General features: G+C 39.7%; 1 protein-coding gene across 2 annotated transcripts in view; it reads left to right on the top strand.

Moving 5' to 3' along the window:
* LOC129006237 (outer dynein arm-docking complex subunit 2) overlaps positions 1 to 21,183 on the top strand; it is a 196,046-nt gene extending 174,863 nt beyond the window's left edge. For both annotated transcript variants that reach the window (XM_054435728.2, XM_063669699.1), the window contains one exon: positions 20,728 to 21,183. In XM_054435728.2, the coding sequence (XP_054291703.1) occupies positions 20,728 to 20,841 (114 nt within the window). In that variant the 3' untranslated portion in view covers positions 20,842 to 21,183. The remainder of the gene's footprint in view (positions 1 to 20,727) is intronic.
* The last annotated feature ends 494 nt before the right edge of the window (positions 21,184 to 21,677 follow it).

Genomic DNA, 21,677 nt, shown 5'->3' with positions numbered 1-21,677 from the left:
GTGAAGACAAAATAAAAAGTATTTGAGGAGAGATACATACTTACAATATTTTTCTTCTATGTAGCCACATAAGCCACAGAGTTTAAATTGTTTATTTTAATTTTTAAAGAATGCAGGGAGGGGCTGAGTTCCTACAATGCATTTTATTTCCAATGCTGTATTTTCCCTGCTGCTAGAGAAGTTTAATTTTCCTCCTTGATTTTTTTTTTTCAGTTTGTACCCTGGAAAAGTAAGGTGATAAATACAGGCAATCATTGCGAAGTATGACTATTGCCGGGTGCTAATGTTTTCAAATTGCTGATGATTTTTAGGGACACCACAAACTGGCCACACTGTCAGAAGCATTTGGCAGTCATAACTGGCAGCAATAAATCAGACTGTAAATTTAGAAAGCATGCACCGTATTTGAGAATGCACCCCGGAGTCACCTCCAAATATGTCATGGCCATATAGCTGGGGTTCAGAGTAAATTGAACTACCCTTTACTATGTATTTTGTGGTGTATGAAAAACTTCAAAAAGGCCAGGCAAGGGAAAAAGCCAATCTGTTAAGGTAACAATTTCATCACAGATTCCACCTGCCCCTGCCAAGTTGGAAAAGCCATATTGCACTGATACTTTCCTCTTATACCCTTTGACTTTACTAAAATAATTTGAAAAAAATTATTCCTATTACTTATTCTTTTCATGATAAGTAGAATAATTTTCTCAGTAGCTGCTTACGTCACAGTAAAATGATATGCTGAAAAAGAGATGTTTAGTTCTAACCCACGAGAGCTTTAGTATACCATGGGACCATGATAAATAGGATACCCATTGTGAGTGTATCCTGCTGAAATGCAACATTAAGTCCTCTTGCCATATGTGTTGAGCAATAACATTTAAGGAGAAAAATAGCATTCCTGGTCACGTGTGCTCTGGTAATTCATGAAATGTGCTAACCGGTAACACCAAAAGGAGCCCGCCAGATCATTATGTAGATTTCCGGGATGTTTTTGACAAAGTTCTATACCAAAGTAATTGAAAAGAAATGTGTGTGTGTGTGTGTGTGTCTGTGTGTGTGTGAACAACATGGGTGGGGGGAAAGTTGAGCTTGTGGATAATTAGAGAACCTGGCTGCGATACAAGGGACAAGAGAGAAAGTAGTCAGCTAGCAGCATGTGACATATTCCTCGACAGTATGCTTCTAGGGTCAGCACTAGGAATAATCTTATTGAAGAAGCTAAAGATATTTGAAAGAGAGCATGTGTGATAAAATCAAGTCTGTGTACAAGTAAGGTGTGAGAAACATCAAACCAGAGAGACCCAGAGACATTGTGTCCAAGCAAAAGAGTGACTAATAAGTTTCATCGTGTACCAGAGAATTATTCAAGGATATTTTTTAAGGATTCTGAGTTTAAATCAGTGAAAGGTTCCAAGGAGTGGTTTTTAAATCTTCTCAGCCTCATTTGTTGCTGCAGCTGAAATACGCCAAGCATCTGAACTTCAAAATACTGTTTATTGAGTTATCTCTGTGTTAGTCCCTGAAGATACAAAGATGAAAGTATGTGGTCCAGCCTTCAGGGGAAGCCCTGAATGTGCTTGACTGTGAGTCCAATATGGTGCAGGGGCAATGATGCACTGTGGGTCAAGGCAGGCACCTAGAAGGGTGACCCTCAGGTAGGTCCTGGTGCCCTCACAGACTGCATATGGCAGGGGAGAGGGGAGCCACATATACCCATGGACCCACAGGGAGGGTTTGCAGGAACAAACAGGCTCCATTGAGTGGAACAACTGCAAACATATAGGCACACAGCTGGGACTACAGAGTATGAGCATGATGGCCAAAGGGCCAGAGAGGACCAGCTATGCCTCAGAAAATGCCAACACCAGGTATCCAAGAACGAGGCCAGGCCAGCTGCCTCTGTGTGGTCACTTACGCCAAGGGAGGCCATCTGCATGGCAGATAAGGGCATGGAATCCAGGGCTTGAGTTCAAATCCTGACTTTGCCAAGATCTGCAACTTTGGGCAAGTTGCTTAATCTTTCTATGCCGTGGTTTCCTCGTCTATACATTGGAACATTAATAATAAAATTTAGCTAGGTTTGCTGAGAACTTCAAACTTCAAATTAAAAAAAAAGTTAAAAAAAGTTAAAAAAAATGTTTCAAATTTGAAAACATTGTAAGAACTTCAAATGAATCAGTATCTTATAAGGCACTTGGAGTAGTGCCTGATACATGGTAAGCACTCGCTGTGGAAGTGTTGTTCCTGTTATCCTCTTCCTTCTTGAAGGTTCTCTAGCCCCTCGGCCTTTCCTGGGTCTATAATGGTAGATTTGGGCAGGGGAATGTCATTTTCGGTGATGATGAAAAAATGTACAGATTTAATATTTTATAAATGTTATCTCCAATTCATAGAACATTTGAATTAGTATCAAAAAAGAACAAGGAATTGTTCTGATAAACCAGAGTCTATCAGTGTTGCAGGCCGAGGTAGCATTCTCTACAGAGGTAAGGATGCATCCAAGCACAAGGCAGATGGACTTCTGGGAGCACTGTCCCCTGGGCCACAGGCCTCCAGATCCGTCCTCATGCCTCTTCCCTCCCCTATCCACTCCTCCAGGCTAGACTGTTTTTCTCATGGTGCCTTTAACATCACATCACAGCTGATCAGCAACATCTTTACCTGATAGAACAAAGGAAAAATGACCTTTCCACCTGCCCAAGTTATCCAAAAGATATACTAGAGAAAATTACTTAAAGAATCTTGCCAGCTGTGCATTGAAGACAGCTATATTAACACAAAATAAGTATTGGCATGAATAAGCCATTTCAGTGCCCCAGATCCAAATTGATATTAAAATAAGATCAATATTGAAGGAATGACTTTATTAAATCTCCATCAGGAACTCTGGGTTGGTCCTGGAAAAGGCTTAGAGATGCAATCCACTCCAATTCTCCAGGGAGAATATTCAGACGAGTCAGTATAACATAAAAACTATGCTCTTCATGTATCATTTTAGGGGGCCCTGAAAGACCTTCCTAAATAGAACTATTTCACTGGGCTGCCTGAAATGCACATATGATATTGCCACATAATTTGAAATTTCATAAATTAAAGATTTGGCTGAAAAACTATCTTCTCTAAAATTTGTAAACATACATTTTAAATCTGGGAAGATTAAGCAAGGCTATCTATCAGCCACTTAAAACTCGGTAGGAATGTGTTTAAACTGTGCTCTTCCAAATATCGAGTTGAGACTCTCAGAATGAGAGAATGAGAGCTTTAAGGACTATGGTGCAGTGGTTTGGGGCAATTTTTAGAAGAGTAAGTGCAGATTGAGCAGATCCGTGTGGAATGAATGGAACATGAGGAGGCTACCATCATCAGGTAGGAGTGAGCAGCAAGGGGAGGTGTTATGTGGTGAGAAAGATGTTTCAGGAAACCAGGAGGTGAGGAGACCAAGGATTAGGCCCCACTCCTCTTATGAAGATGAACTGTTTTTAGAGTATCATGGAGTTGGAGAAGGTACTTCAAGGATCTCTATGGGGAACAAGAAGGAACAGCAAAGTTCCACGACCCTGTACCCTACTTTCTGTTCAGATGTTCCATTTTATCTTACATATGTATGTTCACATATATGCGGATTTCATAGAAGAATTAAGTTTTGTCTGGGGGAACAAAGAAATGGGTTCCACTGCTTACGTTTTTTTTTAAATTACTGCCTGAATACCTTGCTTAGGGCCAGTCCTGAAGCTCTGAAAACCTAAGTTGGCAAAAATCATGTAAGATGGGTTCTGAAATGAACACAGTCTTTGCCAGAGAGGAAGAAGTATTATTCTGTTCTAAAACTCATTCAGTTTCTTTCACTGAAATGTGAAGTTCTTATATAGATGAAATTGAAAAGCATCATTTTATATCATTTTAGCAAAAAGACTAAAATTAATATCTAGTTGCTTATTAAAATGTTAAGGGATTATTAGGGGACTTTTTCAGAGTGGGTGGAAACATTGCTTTGTGAAATTTTACGATAATATTTTTTAGGTTTCATTTTTAAAGGTCTTAGACAAGTCCTGTTAGAAATAAGTTATAAAAAAGAAATAACAACCACATTTGACATACGCCTTCCAAAAAACTATGTGAGACAAGGAAAACATTCCTCAAATTGGTAGCAAATGACAAGACAGACTCTTAAGATACATTTGATATCAACAGGGTGAATGGAAGGAAAGGCCAAGGAGGCCTTGAGAATGAGGTTAAGTCAACGGGAGTTTGAAAAAAGCAATTATTGGACCAAAAGAATCTTTCACTTAAGGTTGTTTCCCAAGAAATTAGTCATTTATTTTCATCTTTATGAGTTTAGTTCCGATTTAGTAGGAGCAGGGAAAGCTATTTGACATCAAAGAAGAAAAATTGTGCTCTTCTTTCCAGCCTTGTACTTTATTTTTTCTATATTAATCTGCTTTTGAAAGCTGAACCAAAATCCAAATAAAATTAGGAAAATGGCTTAACAAAAGGAATTTGTTTCTTCTTTTTTTTCTTTTTAATTCTTTGGCTTCATCTCTTCTGGATAATATCTATTCTAATTTTATCCACAGGAGGGATGAATTCTATATCCAATCATGTATTTTAAATACTGGCTTGTCTTTGGTTTCGAATTTCTTCTAATAATGTGCCCATTTTGGAAGACAGATAAATATAAAGGCAAACATAACATTAAGAACTTATACTTTTTCTAATGTTAAGGAATACTGTGGAACTAATTATTCATTTTTAATATGGGTATAATTTAGATAATTCTCGGTTTGGCTTTTTTCTTATATTAAACAATTTTGAATTTTTCTTACTTGGTAAGATTTGACAGTTTTGCATCAGATTACAAAAATTCTTAGCATTTCCTAGAGTAAAGTTATAAACCAAAACAAAATTATTTCATGGAAAGCTTCTTTATATAATTAAGGTAATTGTTTTCTAATAAATCGTGCATATCTTTTATTGCTTTAAAAATATTTCCATGTTAAATTATGAACGTAACCGTATGTCTGCATTAAGTAGGGATATTACTCAGATGGACTTGCCTTTGATATTTAAAAAAATGAAGTAAAAGCCAAAAATACCTCAACTTCCTGTTGCACACCTACTAACTTACCTGTAGTTACCTTCAGTCTAATCATCTTACTTCTGGTTTTTGTGTATTCATTCTCGCGGCTTTTCCCATCCTCCGTAATGGTGATCTCATTTTGACTTCTCCAGAAGCTGGAAGTCCTGACACTGACTATTCCCTCTCACTTCTGCATATTTAGTCTTAATCTTCCTTTACCTACTTGCTCATCTCCTAACTCCCTATCAATTGATCACATCCACTGCGGAAATCATCATATCAGGGAAGTAGCATTCTCTCAAGAGCCTCCTTGCCCCAGCTGCTCCTAGCTCTTCAGCTCACTGTCTTCTGACTTTTGCCTTAGAAACTTCAGAGACTTCCCTATCAATGATCCCTAGGATTTTCAAATGTCAGAATCCAAGGGACTCTTTTCATCTTTCGAGGAATTTAACCTCCCTGAGGCATAGTATAATATTGACATCCCCGTTTCCTTAAAGTGTCGCCCTTCACTGGTTTCTATGATTTAATGGCCTCCTGGTCCTCCCCTTCCTCTTTGATGACTCCTTATCTCCTCTGCATCTCCTTCTGGCCAAACCACTTGCTAGAACTTTTAAAGTAGCACAAGTAATATATAGTCACAGAAAAAAGAATAGAAGCTAAAGATGAACAGAAGGGGACAATATCAAAATATCAACTGGAGCCTGATGAAGACCTCTGTGAACCTTTCTGGGGAATTAAAATTTGACACTGGGGAGCCATTAAAATATTTTGAGTTGGAGAATCAGTGGGTCCCACTAGCCCTTCAGAAGTTACTCTGGTTTAAGAATGGATGGGAACAGCCCTGGGAGATGAGTTAGGCAGTCGTTCAGGGAGAGAGAATGGTGATTGCAACTAAAATGATATCCCTGGAGATGAAGAGAAATGGGTGGATTCAAGAGACAATTGACAAGTAAAAACAACAGGAGTTTGTGACTTTTTGGATGTGATGTCTGGGGAGGAGGGCAGAGTGATGATGTCTAAATGTCTGGCTTGGACAACAGAATTTAAGGAGGAGAGAAGAAATCTGCCTGTGGGGGGAAGTGAGAGCTCATTTGGGACACAATGGCTTTGAACATCTTGGAAAACAAAGCAGAGACATGGAAAAAATATATATATTTTTATATATATAATATAAAAAATATATATAATGTATATATAATACATATATAGTGTGTGTGTGTGTGTCTGCTATGTATATATGTCCTTAAAGACACAGATTTGAGAGCAGTAGTTAATGAATAATGAGAGTGAATGACATTTCCTTTGGAGGGTGTATAGACAAAAAATGAGGTTGAAGGACATACCATGATGTCCTGAATCATATCATAATGGGTTAAGAAAGGGGTTCCTGGAAAGAAGAAATTAAATATTAAGGAGGTGAAAATACAAACAAACAATAAGGGAAGTGTTATTTTCACAAAGCCAGGAGAAGAGAATATTTTAAGCACAAGAGCATGACCAATGGGACAAGTGTTATTGAAAAGTAATGTAAGACAAGAACCAAAAGTGTCCCCTGGACGCATAGCAAAGCGATTATGAATGACCTTGAATAAGAAGTGAGGAAGTAGGGGCAGCAAGTGGAGGTCACCCTTGGAAAAGTTTGGCTGAGAAGGAGAGTGAGGATGCTAGGTGGAAAGTGCTAGCTGGAGAGTGAGGATGCTAGCTGGAAGGGGAGGTAAAGGAGGTCTTGGTGGTTTTCCATTGTTTGTTTCTGTTCTGAGATAGCAGATATGTTTAAATGTTAATTGGCAACAGCTGGAAGGAGGGTGAAAGAGGCAGTGAAAATACCGGAAAGAGGGGGGCTAATGGTGCAGTCAGCTTCCAGAGGATGTGGAGAGGAAGGCAGGAGGATGCAGAGCACGAGGGCAAGGAGATGAGCCTGGGCAGGAGGAGACACCTCTTCCACATGACAGATGGGAGGAGGAAAGGACGGGTGCACTTGCAGCGGGAATCTGTGTGTGTGGTGGCAGTGAGTTGGGCCACTTCCCTTTTCGTGATTTCTATTTTCCTCACCAAGTAGGAGGCAAAGACATATGCTTGAGAGTGAGGGAACTGAAGTGGTGGGTTAGGTAATTTGAGGAGAGTGGAGCCGGTTTTAAATAGCTGCTGTGGAGAAAGTTGATGAGAGAGACACCTGGATGGATGACCGGGCAACACGGAGAGCCGATGGAAATTAGAGATCATAATGTGTGTGCCATTGCTGCAATGGATGCACATGATCTGGAAGCCTGGTTGAGAGCCAGGATTTCAATTTGTAATATCACTATAGGAGAAGAATGATAGAGAACAGAGAGTCAAACCTGGTGACAGAAAAGCAGGTGACATGGTGGACCAGAGCAGGGAGACTGCACTGGTAGATCAGTGCCTCTTGATTTTCTTGATCCCATTCTGCATCCTCCAGAACGTGGAATTTCTGATAGACAGCAACGAGAGGCAGAGATGAAGCAGTCACTGGTATTACTAAGGTCGGGGTATGACCATAAGAATGGTTGATTAATTAATGTGGAATTGAAGTGAAGATCAATGGAGTTGAGGAGGTCAAGGTCTGATGTTAGAGGCGAGGTGCTTGGAGGAAAATGTTTTTGTCTTGTTTGTTTTCTATGAGGATGAGGTATCATTTTCAGTCATGATTTTATTCATATATTAGAAAAACAGATTCAGTAGCTCAGGTGTTAACAAGGGCTACTATTCCACTTACTGTGTAGGAAACATTGGCTCAAGGCTCCTTCTGCTTTCCATGCCCTAGGCAAAGTCTAATTTGTAAAGGATTCCAAATATTGCCACAGACATCTCCAGCTTCTGATAACCTGATCCATGCTATGGATTGTCTTGTTCCTGTACACCTGTTGTCCCTATCCTATGTGGAGCTGACCTAGATTTGGAACTCAACCCTTTTTACCTGTCCTCCTCATTAACAGCTTAGTCATGAAGACAACAACCAAACCAAAATATTTTCATAAGGTCATTGTGTACAAAGCAGAAGTAGTCAAAGTTTCAGAGTGATGGAAGGACATATACATTGCAGCAATTCCAGCAACTTCTGACTTGAATATTAGGCATGTCAGTTCTTAAAAAGACTCATGGCCATCTCTAAAGGAGGCTACCATTCTCCCAGATCACTAAGTTGTCTTTTCTCTTCTCTGCTGTCTCCCCTTGAAAGGAAAGAAAGGTTTTATTGCATTCTGAATGTGAGCATTTTTGTTTTCGCTAGGCTGCACCTTTAAAGTCAGCTCCAGATCTTTTTGCGTATTGAAAACTTGACCTAATCATTAAATTCAGTTCAAGAGATGGTAGTGGCTCAGACCAGTGATGGTAATGGGAAGATGTCAGGACAGATTCTGGGTTTATTTTGAAGGTAGAGCCAACAAATTTTGTTCGTGGCTTGGATAAGGGCTATGAGAGAAAGACAGGAGTCAAGGATACACCAAGATTTTCATCCCAAGCAACTAGAGAGATGAGTTGGCATCAGCTGAGTAGGGGAGGCTGTGGGAAATAAGGTTGGAAATGGGAGGATTAGGAGTTCAGCTCTGTCCCTTTTGAGGTGCCATTTTTATATCCAAGTGGAGATGTCAAGTAGGAAGCTGAATAGTCTAGAGTTCAGGTCAGGGCTGGAGACTTAAAATTCTGGAGAAATGACAGTGAAATCCAGCTTGTTCCACTCGTTAACCATTTTATACATACAACCTTTCCCCAAGAAATCTATTTCCAAATAGTCTCTCAGAAAATGGATCTAACAACAGAATACAGACAGCCAACAGACTTTCAATCTCATGCCAATGGGAGAGAACCCAAGTTAAATGCAGGCACTATATTCAGAGTTTATATCAAGAGGGCAATTTTCTTAAAGTCTGGAGGAAACCTATGGATTGTTTCAAATAAAGAGATCTATGGATCGTTCCAGATAATTTAATTCATGTCTTTGCTTACCTGTGGGGTTTTAGTCCATTTTCTGTTGCTATAACAGAATATAGACTGGGTAATTTATGAGGAAAAAAAATTATTTCTCACAGTTCTAGAGGCTGGGAAGTTCAAGACCATGGCACCAGCATCTGTCAAGGGTCATTCCATGGCAGAAGGGCAGTAGGTGGAAACAAGTACATGAGACAGAGAGCAGATGGGGGCCAAACTTACCCATTTATTAGGAGCCCAACTGCCCTGTAACAGCATTAATCCATTCATAAGGGCAGAGCCCTCAGGTCTTATTCACTTCATACTGTTACAATGGCAATTAAGTTTCAGCATGAGTTTAGAAGGGGACAAACATTGAATCCATAGCAGGATTTGATGTTCTCCTAGACTAGAGACTGATACAGAATAAAACAGTAATTTGAATAAGAACTTATTGATCTATTTTTATGAACATAGAGATGTGTTAGTTCTAATGCCTTGACTTTTGTTTTTGACCATCTAACAGGACACCATGAACCTTATGTTAATGTATTAATTTTCAATGTAACTAGATTAAAATTGCTTATTGATCAATCCAACAGGAACTGTAGCAGAGAAAATGAGCTAACAGTAAATATTAATGCCTCTGGTCAACAACAATCTCCAAGTCAAGATAACAGGAGTAATAATAATAACAACTATAATTTAGGGGCACATAGCATGAGCACTTTACATTAAGTTTCCCATTTAATCCCACATCTATCTTATTAGGAAAGTACTATTAAAAATCCTAATTTTACTGATAAGAAAACTAAGGTTTAGAGAGAGTTACCTCAGGTCACATACAGTTAGGAGGATGTGAAGTCAGGATTCAAATTCAGACTGTCTGAACTCAAAGCATAAACTCATAGTCACTTTACTGCATAATCTATGGGAATATTTTTTTTCCAGAGAATTGCCGTCTACACTTTGATCTAACCAATAGCAAAATGCAATTCTAAACAATCTTATCCACATAGATCTTTTTAATCCATACTTATCCTATTATTTCTTTAGCATTCTTATGTAGGAAGCCCCTGTGTGTGCCAATATTCTTTATATTTAATAGGAATAAAAATCCAAGAGCAACTTGAGGCCATTCCAGATGACACCATGAGCTTCTGCCCTGGGCAGGCAGAAACTTATCACTTCCTTTTCCTCTGATACAGGGTGCTGAGCAATGTCCCACAATTCCCTGACCCAGCCAGTCATCAAGTCATTCTCCATTTCTAGCACTTTTAGAAGAAAGTCAATAGGGCTCTCTCTATTATATATCCCATTTCTACTCCCAATACTATAGACCCAATGTACAAGTCTCCTGTCTGTCTGTTTGGGCATGAAAGCTCTCTAGTGGAAAGGTCGTGAAGAAACATGGAAGAAAACCCATAGGATAAACTTACGAATGTCCACCCAGAAGGAGCACTGGATCCAATAAGCAGATCCAAGTTTTGCAGACATGGACCTCAGATCACACACACACCTATCACCTTGAGGAGGACAGAAACCAATAAAGGCAAGCCCCTTGACTCCCTTCACTGACCAAATAGAACCAAAGGTTTTGCTCCAACCAGCAAATGTTGAATATGTTTTGAGGCCCCCGGCTTTGGTGAGTTGTCATATGAAATGAATTACTGAGTCTCAGAGTCTGGATGTGCAAGAAACTGCGGTGGAGCCTCTGTTGGAAGAGCAGCAGAACCCCAGCCAACTCAAATAGTTGGGAAGCCATTCCATAGGCAGACACAGTCCAAAGGCATTTCTTGTTACTGGGTTGTGCATGAGTGCTACAACGTCACTGCAATGCCTTGTAAACAGGAGAATGTCAGAAGGGTTCCCAGTTCAAATCAGCTCTGGGCACTTAAGATCTTTTGGGAAAAGCCCTAAGCCTGGTATGCATTCCAGAGCTCATCCGGCTCTAATTAAAACTCCTAATTCCAGGCTGTGTTCACCCAAACAATGTCAAGTCAAACCACAAGAAAATCTGTTATCACTCAAATTGGTACATACTTTTCACACAACTGAAATATTATATAAAATCATAAACTGTTACATGAAAATGTAAAAATTGAATGCAGACCCAATTCCCATGCTACCTTTGTCACACCTTCCAGGAGATGTGAACTGTGGGTCACAGCTGCATGCCGAGGGCATGAACCTTAAGATCAAAGCCTTTTACACCAGAGGAAGCATTGGTGTTAACCCAATCTACAAACCAGTCCTTGTGCCTGTCCCCACGTTCTTGTTCACTCCAATGTTGTAAAAACTTATTTGTTTGAATGATGTTTTAAAGTGCTCTGTGCAGTTAGGTTTTCAAAAGCGTGGGGGCTAGTTTTCCTTCAGTGTATATATGAAACTCCCAATAAATTTAAAGTCCTTAGGTGTGTTTTGGGAGAGGCGGAGGATTAAAAAGAGAAAAGTTTGAAAGGAACAAGGACTTCAAAAAGGTAAGCCCCTTAGAATATTTAAAAATGTCTTTATAGTTGGAAAGAAAGTCTGTAGATAAAAAAAAATAGATACCAAAAAAGTGTATACCAATTTCTACTCACTTGTACCAAATTTGTATTTCACTTTCCTGAGAAAACTATTCATTTTATGTAATTATGACAAAAAGATTAGAAACCGCCCTCACCTTGCTCCATGTGTTAGTGATTTGAAAACACGCACTGCACTTTCATTTCTGTTAGCTGCACATCAAATTCAGGATTTTGTACCAACTTTCTGTTATGCGAGTATTTGTTAGTTTTAAAGGAACTAGTGCCTTAGTTTAAAGAAATTAGTGCCTTAGTCTTCTTGTGAGGCTCATAGGAAAATGAAAACATATTCCTGAGCCCAATTCAAAACCAAGACACATATATGCTACATATTTTTCAGATGGTGGTTTGGGACAGTAGCATAACCTTATTCAATTTGTAAAACACCTTTAGATGCATAGCCTCTGGGTGTATAACAAAGCAATGAGTAACAGTTATTGAAAATAAAGTAAAACTCGGGAAAAACAATACAGTTAGTTAGCAGCAAAACTCAAAGAGGGTCCTGGGGGTACTTCTCAAATATTCAGGCCCTGAGCACACAGAAAATTCTAGACTTCCAATTCTACACCCTTGATTGAGACTGTACTTAGCTAAGTAAAATGGACAGAGCAGGCTAAAATCAGCAGTAAAGAATAAATCATGGTTCTTCAAAATAGTGGGATGCTGGCTGGGCACGGTGGCTCACGCCTATAATCCCAGCACTTTGGGAGGCCGAGGTGGGCAGATCACTTAAGATCAGGAGTTTGAAACCAGCCTGACCAACATGGTAAAACCCTGTCTCTGCTAAAAATACAAAATTAGCCGGTGTGGTGGTGCATGCCTGTAATCCTAGATACTCAGAGACTGAGGCAGGAGAATGGCTTGAATCCGTGAGTCGGAGGTTGGAGGTTGCAGTGAGCCGAGATCACACCATTACACTCTACTCTGGGCAACAAGAAGAAAACTGCGTCAAACAAAAAAAAAAAAAAAAAAAAAGAGTTGCTTGGCTTCATTGGTTTAATTGTTAAGCTAAAATTTAACCAACCAGCATATGGGATATAGAGTGAAGCCTTGTGGTTAATGTAAGAAACTTAAGGCAAAATAAATTCCCTAACAAAGAGTAATCCTCTTGGTACACTCAGGACTAGAAGTTACTCAGGTAAAGAAAAATTGAAAAATTTAATTTATAGAGTAGAGTCATAAAAAGGGTATCTGCTTAGATTAAAAGTTTTCTTCTAACATAAGTCTTGTGAACACACAGGAGATGCTGTCTCCAGCAACCCTTATCTGGTTGACTCTGGGAATAGCCAACACACAGCAGCTTTCTGTATGCCAAACATTATGACTCATATGCTTGACACTCACAGTCCATTGGTTTATGCAATGGGAAATTATGTAACTGGATCAAGAGTTTGGGAATAAATACAACCGACTCTTAGAAAGCCCAAGCAGAGACCACAGAACAATGACCAGGTCTGAGGGAGGATGGGCGAAACGCAGGCTAGATTTTGACAGGCATCAGGTCAAGGGTTTCCTTTCCAAGAGAGCTGTACAGGGCAGCAGCAGCCAGTGGCATGTGGAGCCTGGGCCATTGGTGTCCATGGAGGTCAACCAGCAACAAGGCAGGGCCTAGAGCAGGTGCTGACAGAAACTAGACTGACCTCTGGCCCAAAATTCCTTCTTCCTTCCAAACTAACCAGGCCAGGCCTCCAGGAAATAACACCAGAACCAGACTTCTGAACTGGCAAAATAATCACCATGAGCATGAGTAGCATTCATGGAGCACTTGCTTTGTATTGGGCACTGGACTATGCGATTCAAATGCATAACCCATATGAAGCCAGGCTGCCTCATGGTCCAGTCCTGACCTAAAAATGCAGTCAGAGAAACAAAAGCCTAGCAACCTGATAGCACTTGAAAGTATTTTTTTCTTTTCTTTTTTTTTTTTTAAGAGACGAGGTCTCTTAAATCTAGATGCATTATGCTGTTCACTCCTTCCTAGAAAAATCACTATCAAACCATAGTCAAGGGTATGGGTTTTGAGGTCACAGCAATGGTGCAATCATAGCTCACTGCAGCCTTGAAGACCTGGGCTCAAGCCATCCTCCCGCCTCAGCCTCTCAGACCCACCCAGCTACCTAGACTACAGGTGCACGCGACCACACCTATGTCTGGTTAATTTATTTATTTATTTTTATTTTTTAGAGACAGGGTCTTGCTACGTTGCCCAAGATGGTCTTGAACTTCTGGCTTCAAGCCATCCCCCTGCCTTGGCCTCCCAGTGCACTGGGATTACAGTCATCTACCCGGCCTGAAAGTAATTTGAATCCTAGTTTTACTCTCTCGAAGATAGAGAGTACAATCATGCACTATTAAGCTTTAAGTCCTAAATCTTTCTCAGTATATCTCTCTCACTGCAGAGTTGCTTTTAAAATAACCTTTCTACTCCAAACCCCTCAAACTCTTCAAAACAGGGTGAAAGTTCTCTTTCCCCCTTTTTCATTCCTTCTCTTTCTGTTGCTCTTTTCTGTCCCATAAGGAGTCCTCTGCCCTTGCCAGTGTAAATTCTCCCAACCTGTGCTCTTCCACTCTTCCCTCCCACACACTGCAGACTTGGGTTTGCGAAGGCTGGGGGAATCATCAGACAAAATAGGAAGGGGAAAGATCAAAGGACATAAAGGAAGGAAGAGGCTGTGAATATGGGTGTTCAAACATCTATGAAATATGTATGTTTAATTCATCTTTGCAGTGACCCCCAGAGGTAAGTGATTCCTTTACACATGTGAGAAGGTTGGGATAAGAAGTTCAGTGACGTGCCCAATAACTGGGAGAGTCAGAGTACAGATCCAAGATGCTGTGACCTCAAAACCCATACCCTTGACTATGGTTTGATAGTGATTTTTCTAGGAAGGAGTGAACAGTATGAGGCATCTAGATTCCTTCTCAGGTAGTTGAGCTATGGACTAGGACTTTATTTCACTTCTTTCCAGATTTAAAAAGCAACAATGACCAGAACTATGAGCGGGGAGGCCAAGGGATGGAGCAGAAGCAAGGTGGGTGGCCGTGAGAGGTAGATGTTAGGTGGAGTTGCTGTAGCTAGCAATCTATTCTCCTCCTATTACCTAAACAACAAATAAAGGGCAATTGGAGACTAGATTTTTTTCTAAATCTCATTTGCTTATGGAAATCAAGCTTTTAGTTTAGGATTAGGTCCTCTAATCCAGGGCCCAGAATCACCTACAGGTAACTGGCGTTATTCATTGTGATGACCTGGCTGTAATAACAAAATTCGTAAAGTAATAATTGTTGTCTATTAAAGTGATTGACTGTTGGGAGAGTTTTTGTGCTATATTTTGTATAACAATGGAGTCAACACAGCGACTCATGAACCCTTATGAATCATCTACTTGGGAGAAGGAGTGAGAAAATAACTCAGGTAAAAGGGAAATTAATAACTTTAAAATCCTATAATTGAGGGGTTATACAATTACATAATCAAGGGATCAAGTCAATCCCTTGATTATATAATTTACCAAGAAATTAGTTGGAACGTTTTGTTTTGATATAAAAAATAATTTAAAGATCAGAAAGCAGAAGTGAGGAAAAAACAGGCCCATTGAGCATAGAGACATATGAATATCAGGATCCGTTGGCATCCAGGCTGGCAGCACTCACATTCAATTATTTAGTAGTGATGTGGAAGAGTGAAATCTCCAGGCTTACAGTTGGCACTCCATACTCCAGGATAACAAAGGTTACCATGGTGGATATGGGCTACAAGGAGGTCAGTAAAAGCCATGTGAGTATGAAAAATGGTGAATGGTGTGAAGTATGTATCTAGAAGAAATTGTCTAAATTTCATAAAGTTGTATCTGCTTTAAAAACTGTCTGTAAACAGCCATTTGATCCAGCAATCCCCCTACTGGATGTATACCTAAAGGGAAAGAAATCATGGTGTCAAAAAGATACCTGCACTTGTATGTGTATTGCGGCACTATTCACAATAGCAAAGATATGGAATCAACCTAAGTGCCCATTCATAGAGGATTGGATTTTTAAAATGTGGTACATATATGCCATGGAATGCCTACTCAGTCATAAAAAAGAATGAATCATGTCTTTTGCAGCAACATAAATGGAACTGGAGGCCATTATCCTAAGTGAAATCACTCAGAAAGTCAAAACTGCATGTTCTCACTTATTAGTGGGAGCTAAACAATGGGTACACATGGAATAATAGACATCGGAGACTCCAAAAGATGGGAAATAGGTAGGGGGAATGAGGGTTAAAAAGTTACCTATTGGGTGCAATATTCACTATGTGGGTGATGGGTGCAGTAAAAGCCCAGGCTTCACCACTGTGCAACATAGCCATGTAAGAAATTTGCACTTGTACCCTCGAAATATATCCAAAATTTTTGAAAAGAATTTTAACTGTCTATATAGTAAAGTGAGGTATAAACAAAGAGATCAATAAAAATTCTGAACCATAGATCATGAGTTAAAAGTTGTGAGCTAGGAAAGGGATTTAAGTGTGAATAGCTATACAAAGACATCTAAGCCATGTGTTAGGATAACCAAAGAGGGTGGCTACTCTGTTCTTCCTGCTCGTTATTTTTACATTATTTCCTCTTCCTACAGTGAGAGAGGGAGAATGAGAATATAAAAGTGTATATGCATGCATGCAGACATCTGTGTGTATGTATAAAGCTGCATAACAGGCCGGGCACAGTGGCTCATGCCTATAATCCAAGCACTTTTGGAGGCCGAGACGGGTGGATCACCTGAGGTCAGGAATTACAGATCAGCCTGGCCAACATGGAAAAACCCCGTCTCTACTAAAAATACAAAAATTAGCTGGGCGTGGTGGCACACGCCTGTAATCCCAGCTGCTCAGGAGGCTGAGGCAGGAGAATCACTTGAACCCCGGGGGACGGAGGTTGCAGTGAGCCAAGATCACACCACTTCACTCCAGCCTGGGCAAAAGAGTGAGACTTGTCTAAACAAACAAACAAACAAACAAAAAACTGCATAACAATCTTCCACTGACCTACATTTCCATGGTCATACCCTGGATCTTGTCAATACTCAAAGGAACTTCATCTGTAAAATCTTAAACTCCAAATATCTCATTCTCAGATGAGAATGTCTTATTTTCACCCTTTTCCTATGCTTTGGTCCCACCAAAACTGTTTTCCTGCATTGTTGAGGCCTCGCTTCCTAATTCTCCCAGTGATCAGTAGCCTCCTGTTTTCACTTCCCTTCCAGCCCAGCACAGACCATATGGCTGTTCAAATGAATCACAGTCCTATAATCTATTTCCTCTGTCTTATGCCTAGGATATTGAATGATGCTGGAGAAAAAGAATAATACAAAACTCCCAAGGCATGAGCCCCTCCAAACTTCCCTGTTTCCCTCATACAGAATAGAATCTTCCTTTCTCTTGAATCTCAGAAGATTGATCCTGTCTTGTTTCTTCCTGTTTCTCAAAAACATTGTAGCTTATTAGTGAATTTCGCAATTTAGGCAATTACTCTAGATACAGTATGAATAGTTCATCAGACAGGGACAAGACAGTGTGCGGGGACAGTGGGAAGGTGTTGTAGGCTTTACTGGGGTGAATGACAATAGCAATAAAGAGAAGTGAATGACTTTGAAAGATGTGTAGGCAGCTGAATCACAAGAATATGATAATCAGTTGGATGCAGCATAGGGGAGATGAGGGTGGGAGTGAGTGTGAGGCACGCAGATTTCCGTCTTGAACAACTAAGTGATAACATCTATTATGGATACAGGAAAATACTTGGAAAGAGATTCATGTTTATATAGAAAAAATAAAAAATTTCATTTGGAATCTATTAAGCTTGAGGTGGCTGTGAGACTTCCAAGTGGAGATGGCTAAGAAGTGTTGGATATGAAGTGTTCCATTCCAAAGAGGTTTCTGGGGTGGAGATAGAAATTTAGAAGATGGTTCCATATGAATGCCATTTGAATTCAGGTAGTGAAAGATGTCATCTACAGAGGGAGAACAGAATGAAAACAGAAGAGGAATTTGTTCCAATGAACTCTAACAATTTTTGTTTGGGGGAAGCAGACAGAGCCATGCATGAAGATTGAGAAGATGAGAAGGAATGGATACAAGGAAAAGGTGGGGAGTACGGTAGAAGAAGCCAGTGGCAGAGAAGGAGGAAGTGGCCGATTATATCAAATGCTGTTAAGGGGTCAAATAAGATGAGAACTCCTAAGTGTCCACTACTCTTAGCCACATGGAAGGAAGTTACTGACATCCTCCGAGACGGTTATTTCAGAGGAGAGCTGAAAGCAGACAGCAGCCTGGAGTGAGTGGGATGGAATTTAAGACTGGAGATAGGAATTCCAGACAACAACTCTTTAAAGAAATTTGGCTATGAAGGGAAGAAAATGGGGTCAAAGTGGTGTCTTTTCATTTTTATTTTTAATGTGTAAGACGTGTTTAAATGATAACGGAATCATTAGAAAGGAAGAGGTGAAAGCTAAAGTAGAAGAGAGACAGGGAGTATTTGGTAGTAAAATGTCCTAAGAAGAAGAAGAATGAATGAAGAATACAAGTGGATGGTGGGCCTTGGATAGGAGAGAGCCATTGTAACTGAAAGGTAGGATAAAAAGATCTGCTAAGACACTGGCATGGTTGCCGTTTTAGGTAGAGTAGTTGCTATCTAATGGCTTCTATCAAGTTTATGAAGGAGACCTTATTGGTCATCTTCTGGAAATGGGAGCTAAAAAGAAGAACTGGAGATTGAAGAAGAAGGAAGATTTAAAATAGGCATTGGAAAGGGAAAGTAACCTAATGAGAGGGACACAAATTTTGATTGCTGGGCAGTGAATGAGAATCCAGTTGAGGTTGAACTGATAGAGGATTGATTTGCCTTGTTGTTGACATATGGCCTCCCGCAGGACTCAGTTATTGGTGAAGGCACAGGGAAGAACAGAGTTGGATTTATGGACAGTTATGGTTTTCCTGGAGGGATGTTGTAAGGAGGTTTCAGAAACTGATAAGAGAATGATTCAAAAGATGGACTATGCAATGTAAGCTGGTTATGGAGGAAGCAAAGACAGAAGATGGTTAAAGAAAAAGTATGTGAGCCCATGGACAAGAGCTCATGATGAGAACAAACAAGTAAGATGGTTGCATAGCCAAATCGTGGGAGGAGACATTGTGGTCAGAGAGTTTGGAGGTCAGACTGTTGAAAGTGATGAAAAATCAGGGCCCAGATGTAACTCTGAAGGTGGAAGGCTGAAGTGTGAAGATCAGTGACAATGGGAGGCCAAGGAACTGAGAGGGCAGACGTCCTTCGGTGCTCCCATTTGAACAAGATGTTCTCATATACAACCTTCTAAATGTTTTGCATTGTCCTTTTCTTATTTAATCTCATTGAGACAGCCAGGTGGGAAGCGGTCCCCAGAGAAACTTCAAATGGCCTGTGCACTGGGAGGAATGTGCACTGGGGTGGAGCCACAGAAGTTCCTGCTGTTTGCAGCAGGCAGGAGCCTGGCCCCTCCTCTTCCTGGGTGATAGCTGGGATTCAATCTGCGAGTCAGGGAGCGCACCCACAGGGACTCTGGCTTTGTGGAGGGTCCCTGTTTCCCTTTTTTCCCCCATTTTGCCCAATAAATTCCATTTTTCTCCCCCTTCAAATTGTCTGTGAGCCTAATTTTTCATGGCCTTGTGAAAAGGACCCTGTCTTTAGTTGAACTAAGAAGAGATTCCTACAACATAATTAATCCATCTGGAATTGCTATTTATGTATGATGTGAGATTACCATTTTTATTTTCTTCTATTTGGATAAGCAGTTGTTCTGGGGCCATTTATTGAATAGTTATTTCATCCGAAATATCCCTTGAATTTGTTCCTTCCTCACTATCCTTACCTTTTATTCCATCCTGTTGCCTCTACATGAAGTAATACAGTACCCTTCCTCCTCTTTTCTCTACAGTCTATATTCTATAATTTGCTGTAAAAGCTACCTTTCTAAAATACAGATATGATCGTGTCATTCTCCTGATTAAAGTGCTTAAATAACTTCTTTTTATTACCTGTAGAGTAAAAGCCACACTCTAAGCCTGGCATATGTAAGACATCTCACGATATTTTTCTTAATAAGATTTCTTTGCTTATCAAATCATCTTCTTTTTTTGGCATCATCCACATTTGCACTCAAATGCTACTGGGTAAAAAAATATGTGATTCAAATTTACTTTTAAAAAATCTTTTACCAGGACTATTAATTAGAATCATAATTGCTAGATTTTAAATGTTCTATTTCATTATTTGTCTTCTGTGCATTAGATACTGTACGTTTCTTTAAGCATTTAGAATCTAAAGAAGGAAAGAAAGCATTAAGCCAATTATCTGTTGAAAAGGGAAAAATATGTGTAGCGACAGACATTTGAGTAAACTGCTGCTGAGAGCCTGATGAGGAATAAATGGCATTTAGTTTGATGGAAATCTTGGAGGCTTCGTGGAAAAGTTGGCTAGGTCTGTTTTGAAAGATGGATAAAATTGAGCAAGCCAGAGAAGGGGATGGGAAGGCATTTTAGATAGGGGATAGCATCAGTAAAGCCAAGAGAAGTGGGAAAGTTATGATCTTGGAGAAGAGGAGAAAGATGAATAGCTGAAAATGCATTGAGGCCAGAGTGCACAAACCCTTCAAGGACTAGTTAATAGATCAGCTCTAGTTAGTTGGCACTGGAAGTCACTGAAAGTCCCTATTAAGTGACTGATATAATGAGGTTGTGACATGATCAGGTGGATTGGAACTCAGAGAGATTAAACCTAAGTGGATGCCCTACTAATCTAAGCATGGTATGCTGTTGGCTTGTTCTGAGAGGTGGAAAAGCCAGAAAAGATGCAAGAGAAATTTCAGAAGCAGAACCCGAAAATAGCAGTTAGATACCCAGAGAAAGTGAGGAGGAAGGAGTCTAATTCAGCTCCAGAAAGGTAAGAAGTGCTTGAGGAATTCCTGCGTCAGATTAAACACCGTTTATATTCGTATTTGCTTAAATGGAATTTCTTATGCTTTTTTGGTGGCCTTAAAAAAATTTACTATTGAAAATTATTTTCATAACCTAACTTTATGTCTTTAGATTAATGTTTTTATTCTTGTGTCCCTTCTCCTCCTCCTTATGTGTGACAGCTTCTACTGGATATGGTTGGGTCCCCTGACCAGGATCTCCAGGAAGCTGCAGCTGGTTGTATATCCAATATCCGCAGGCTGGCTCTTGCTACAGAGAAGGCAAGATACACTTGAAATTTAAACGGACATCACAAGCTATCAAATTCTACATGACACAGGACATGTCACTCCCATGGCCAGAAAGCCTAAATTGGGAAACATTTATTAGCAAACCCTTTCAACCATCTAAATGAAAACACACAAACTGAAAATGCACAGAATGTTTTTCATCTGAAAATTGCATGGAGACTTTTGTTTCTATTTAATGTTTTAGAGATATGACATGTAATAAGATGGAAAGCCAATAAACCTGTGATAAATTTCTAAGAATTTGAGAATATACATATACAGTATATATATATAGTTCAGTGATGCTTTTGTATTTGTGGTGATTTTAATAAAGGATATGGCCTTCCCAATGTGCAGTTTCATAGTTGTTCATGAACGTCTCTACAGTTCCCTTTCTGTTAAACCAATCTAACTGTCCTGTCATTATGGCTTTGTCTGTTTGATCACTTGCAACCCACGGGAGAGTTCCAAGGAGATGTGCTGATTTCACAAACTGTTATTAAATAGAATTTAGAGTTAAGCAGCTGGACTTAGAGAGATCATCCCAAGGTCATCCCAAATTTCTCCTAAATACTAGCAAACATCTGAAAGGACAATGTATAACTGTCACTGTACCAGATCATGCAAATCACAAGAACATAAGCAATGAGTTTTTTTGTTTTACACTTGGACTTACAGAGCATAAACAATTATATGTTTTATTTCTCACAGAGATTTACCAACATTTTCTTGAAAGCAATTAATTGATACTGATGTAAGGATAATATGACTTCACATAAATTGCTTTGAATTTCTGAACTTGTTTTCAGCACACGAAGTACTTTTTAAAAAGTGGCTACAAA

This window comes from Pongo pygmaeus, chromosome 8, assembly GCF_028885625.2.
Source record: "Pongo pygmaeus isolate AG05252 chromosome 8, NHGRI_mPonPyg2-v2.0_pri, whole genome shotgun sequence".
NCBI lineage: Eukaryota > Metazoa > Chordata > Mammalia > Primates > Hominidae > Pongo > Pongo pygmaeus.
Note: the sequence above shows the minus strand (reverse complement) of the source record. Positions and strands in the feature narration are given on the sequence as shown.